Source organism: Ascaphus truei, chromosome 3, assembly GCF_040206685.1.
Source record: "Ascaphus truei isolate aAscTru1 chromosome 3, aAscTru1.hap1, whole genome shotgun sequence".
NCBI classification, from domain to species: Eukaryota; Metazoa; Chordata; class Amphibia; order Anura; family Ascaphidae; genus Ascaphus; species Ascaphus truei.
Window position 1 is genome coordinate 103,138,484 of NC_134485.1, and position 4,373 is coordinate 103,142,856.

Below are 4,373 nucleotides of genomic sequence, written 5' to 3' on the forward strand. Positions count from 1 at the left end.
AGAAAACCACAACGAGCATATGACAACTTTCAATAAAATGGATTAAATGTGTTGCAATCAGATTTTGTAAATGAAAGTTTGAAATCCATTAGAGATAAAGACTATCACATCTCATCAGATTCTTGACTTGCATTACCTAGATCCACTTTCTGTTAAATGTGCATCACGTTTGGAATAGGTGAACACACGGCAAACATTAACTTACTGGCCAAGAGCCACACAAATTTAAATGTAAATAAATCAAGACACATTGAAAGGTATATTCTACAATTGTATTCCGTGATTGTTCAAAGGATTACATAATGTACATTACATTGTATACATAGAATTTAAGGTTTAGCGATTACATTAAGTGCCACAGAATATATTCTTATTTTAGAGATGACCAGTTGAGACGAAGATTTCAAATTTTGCTGTTACAAGCAAGATCATTATTGGCTGCATGCCTATGCATATCTCCCTGATAAATCAGAAGCATGATTAAGCTCAATGGTTCATTCAGATACATTCATTCCACATTGTAAGAACAAATAGCTCCAATGTTAAAAGGTAGACACTTATATTACTTTCTTAAATTCATCATACATGACTAGCACAAAAGCTCCTCCCATGCCTCTTATGACATTGGACCATGCCCCCTTGAAGAAAGCCTTTCCGCCTTCATCCCGAGCAATTTTCTTCCAGCAGTCTATTGTTCCCGTGTACATGATATCTGCTAAGGAATTTAAAAGATGAAAGGAAAATGTTAAGACACGTTGCCCTCAAAAAAAGGTAGAAAAACTGGTACATTAAAACGACTAAAATCTCATTAGAAAGAATCATGATCAATTATGAAAGCTGTAGGGATATTTAATCCATTATGGAAAGTATGTTGACAAAGTAATCCTAATTTTAACAAACGTCAGTGCCCTACTTTCTTCTGCTGCCTTCTACTCCATTATTAGAAAGCTTAGAGGCAAACACATCAAGCTCTGATGTGGGGTATTGCACTCTGCAAATTTAGTAGGGCACCTGCTTGGAGACCATACAAGCTTTCTTGAGCAGGACATTTAAAGCCAAAATGTGTTAAGTTACTGGTCTAGAATCGAGCCTAGTGCATAACAGATATGACAATTTAAAAAAAGTGCAATGATTGTAGTACGCAACGTCCGATGCTAGCATGTACAGGTGTAAAACATTGAGACATTACCCTGAAATAGACAACCAACCTCCCTTGCGTCCAGATTGCATCATCATACGCCTCCTCACTGTATCAAAAGGATAAGAAATTACCCCTGCCACAGAAGTCACCGTCTGCGCAATCATCCAGCTTATTACAATATGGGTATTTTGGGGATCTGGAAGCATCCCTGGATTAAAATGGGAGAGGAATCCAGTTAATGACAAAACCATACTAAAAATGAGTGTCAGCAAATTAGGCCATTTATAAAATGTTATCCTGATAATGTATTATGATTGCTAACCATTTACATGTAAGTGAGAAAGCTCATAATAAAAGTACACCCCAAATACTCAAGTTCTAACATGAGTAACCACTTTCAATGTATTAACAACAAGCATGAAAACTGACCTGTTAAATCTAGCCAACCCAAAATTACTACATAGCAAAATATTTTAATTTTTCACTCAACATGGGGGGTAGAATAGAGTACAGGAAGTAGAATGCTCTAGGTGTCTCCTGCTTTAATGAACACGTATGTCTCAGATGCACAAAGATTGGTGCTTTATGACAAGTACATTGGATTTGCACAAATCAAAAATGCTTCTATCATGCATGATGTTTTCTTCAATCAAATGCTTAATTGCCTTGATCCATCCTTCAGCGGGTTGAACCTCTTCCCCCCTCAAATTTTTACAATTTTCCTACAAGGCCGTGAACAGTGAATGAGGTTTCGGTTTATAAATGTAGACAATTATCCATGGCTGGTTTATACTGTATGTTGTATATGGTTTGTACAAGATCCTCTTATTCAGTTACCAATGATAGTCTATCCTCTAAAGGGATTGTGGTGCATCTAGAGTTTGTTGCAATCAATCTTCACCAGCGACTCCCATGCAGCATCATCTGCAAGGGTCCAAGTCTTTAGAGTGTATTTGAAAGTCTACTTTTGTGAAAGGACCATTCGAGTGATCAGATCTTTAACGGATTGGTAAAATAACCTGCCATATTTGCAAACCGATAAATGCTTTATTGAAGTACCCCATTTCCTGGATATTCAATGTGATGCACATCATTTTGATAAAGTTATCCACTGCTTCTGGTTTAACAGAAGCAGATTCTTCCTGTATTGTCTCTTCTGAGTGGAATACTTAGATAGTGGAAGAAAAGAAAATGGTTATTTTCTTTTCCTGGGTAGACAACCCATGGCAGTGTGCACCAATGTTCTGCTCTGTATGCTGGGATGTACTAATATATTGGATTATATTTTTTATTATGGGAACTACTAGACTAACTGGAAAGTAGAGAGGTGGCTATTTATAGGTTCTCCCACAGGTAGAATGGTTCTGTCACGTCTCAGTGGGTGGGAATTAACCCCTTGGTGCCTACTGCCATGGGACAACCAAAAAAGTTACATTAGACCTTGAAGGAATGGACCGAGTACTTTCCTTAGAGTGCTACCACCTTAAGGCAGCACTGCTACAGCCTGGAGACTTCTGGCTACAGACACCTAAAAACAAAAAGGGGGAGTAGGAAAAGCTCCTTCCTCCCAGTTGAGACAAGACAAGATAGGTAGCTCAGTCACAGGAAGCACATCATTTATACAGTGATCAAATGCTCATCTTGCACCAAGCTAAAAAAAAAAAAAAAAAAAAAGCCGCTTTACTCAGATTAATGATGCCATGGTGGATGCAAAAGAAAAAACATGTTATAATGCTTTTGGGGTTTATACAGGTTCTTACCAACTAGTTAAACAACCTTTTATGATTGATGAACCATATTTCCAGCTGCACCATCATAAACAATGGGCTTTCACCATCTACAAATTAACTGCTAGTGTGCCCTTTGACATGTCTTTCCAAGACTGGTTAGAATGTAAAATATCTTCAATTAAGAGCAATACTTACGATTTGCAAGAGAAATTAAACCAAGCAGTGGTAGGAGCTTAGGTTGTTATGCAAGCAGAACCCATGGGGCTCACTGAGGAACGGCAATACACGGCAGTACATTTCTGGCAAATCCAAAATCGCTAGTCAGTTAAAGTAGTATCTTAACGCTAATTTGCGTACATTTTCAACATCTTTAAGGGTTTAAACTAACGGTGCCCTCCAAAACTGTAAATAGTAGGCCTAATATATGGAGTCACTTACCCTTTGCAGTATCATAGACTCCAAAATAAGCAGCTCTATAGATTATAATCCCTTGTACAGAGACGTTGAAGCCTTGGTATAAGCCACGTAGTCCATCGGACTTGGTGATTTTGACAAGGCAGTCCACCAAGCCAGTGAACTCCCGGTCTGTACTAGACTTTCCCACATCAGCTGCCAAGCGTGTTCTGGCAAAATCCAAGGGATAAACAAAGCAGAGGGAGGTGGCTCCTGCAGCTCCGCCAGAAGCAAGATTCCCAGCGAAATACTTCCAAAACTGTGTGTGCTTATCGATCCCTCCAAGGAAGATCTGCTTGTACTGATCTTTGAAGGCAAAATTAAGTGCCTGCGTGGGGAAGTACCTGATGACATTTGCAAGGTTACCACGCCAGAAAGAGAGGACTCCTTGCTCCTTGGGGATGCGGACGACACAGTCAATAATACCTTTGTATTGCTGGTCAACTGCAATCTGCTTGCTGGCGTGTTGTACCTGCATCAAAAAAACACAAAAAAAAAAAAAAAACACAACACCTTTTAAAATCCCAAAATGTATCCAGGCTTACGTAACCGATATATATGAAGGCAAGAAAAAACCTCATGCTATGTTGTAGAGCTGTAATTTTTAACCTTATTGCGTGTGTTTAGCCCCCTATTTTCCACTGTTGTGCTCCGCTTCTATCCTCCGGATTACTTCTTCTGCTACCTCAGGCGTGACGCACACACAGGATGGGCTGCCGACTGAATAATTCCCTTTCCTTTACTATTATTTGGATAAGATGACCTTTATGCTAGTGCTATTCCAGAGGGACTGTCTCAGTGATATATATTCTGACAGGATCACTTATTCAGCCATTGCCTGTCATTATCACATGTACTGCCAGTTCATCATACCTCAATAGGAATATCTATGCACGCGGTCTTAGGGTATCACCGGATTTTTATCAGAGCCTGTCCTATATCCTTTTGCATACTACTCAGGATTTGATTATGCTATATGTGTCTTGGACTCACTGAGCATCGATACTCAGAACTTGTTTCTGTATACTTACCCAATGGGGACATAGTAT

General features: G+C 39.1%; 1 protein-coding gene across 1 annotated transcript; it reads right to left on the reverse strand.

Annotated features, from left to right (window-relative positions):
• Nucleotides 1–250: 250 nt before the first annotated feature.
• LOC142491690 (ADP/ATP translocase 3) lies at nucleotides 251–3,802 on the reverse strand. The gene is made up of 3 exons (XM_075594627.1): nucleotides 3,310–3,802; nucleotides 1,209–1,349; nucleotides 251–715 (listed from the first exon to the last, which is right to left on the reverse strand). Exons 1-3 carry the CDS (start codon nucleotides 3,800–3,802, stop codon nucleotides 558–560), a joined length of 792 nt encoding a protein of 263 aa, XP_075450742.1. The 3' UTR covers nucleotides 251–557.
• Nucleotides 3,803–4,373: the final 571 nt, after the last annotated feature.

Bases quoted from the DNA above. Each gene is read 5' to 3' on its own strand.
- LOC142491690 (XM_075594627.1), bottom strand. From the start codon at position 3,802: ATGCAGGTACAACACGCCAGCAAGCAGATTGCAGTTGACCAGCAATAC. The intron at 1,350-3,309 runs GTAAGTGACTCC...ATTTTAATCCAG, and splicing joins AGTCTATGATACTGCAAAGG to GGATGCTTCCAGATCCCCAA. The intron at 716-1,208 runs GTTGGTTGTCTA...TAAATTCCTTAG, and splicing joins GCAATCTGGACGCAAGGGAG to CAGATATCATGTACACGGGA.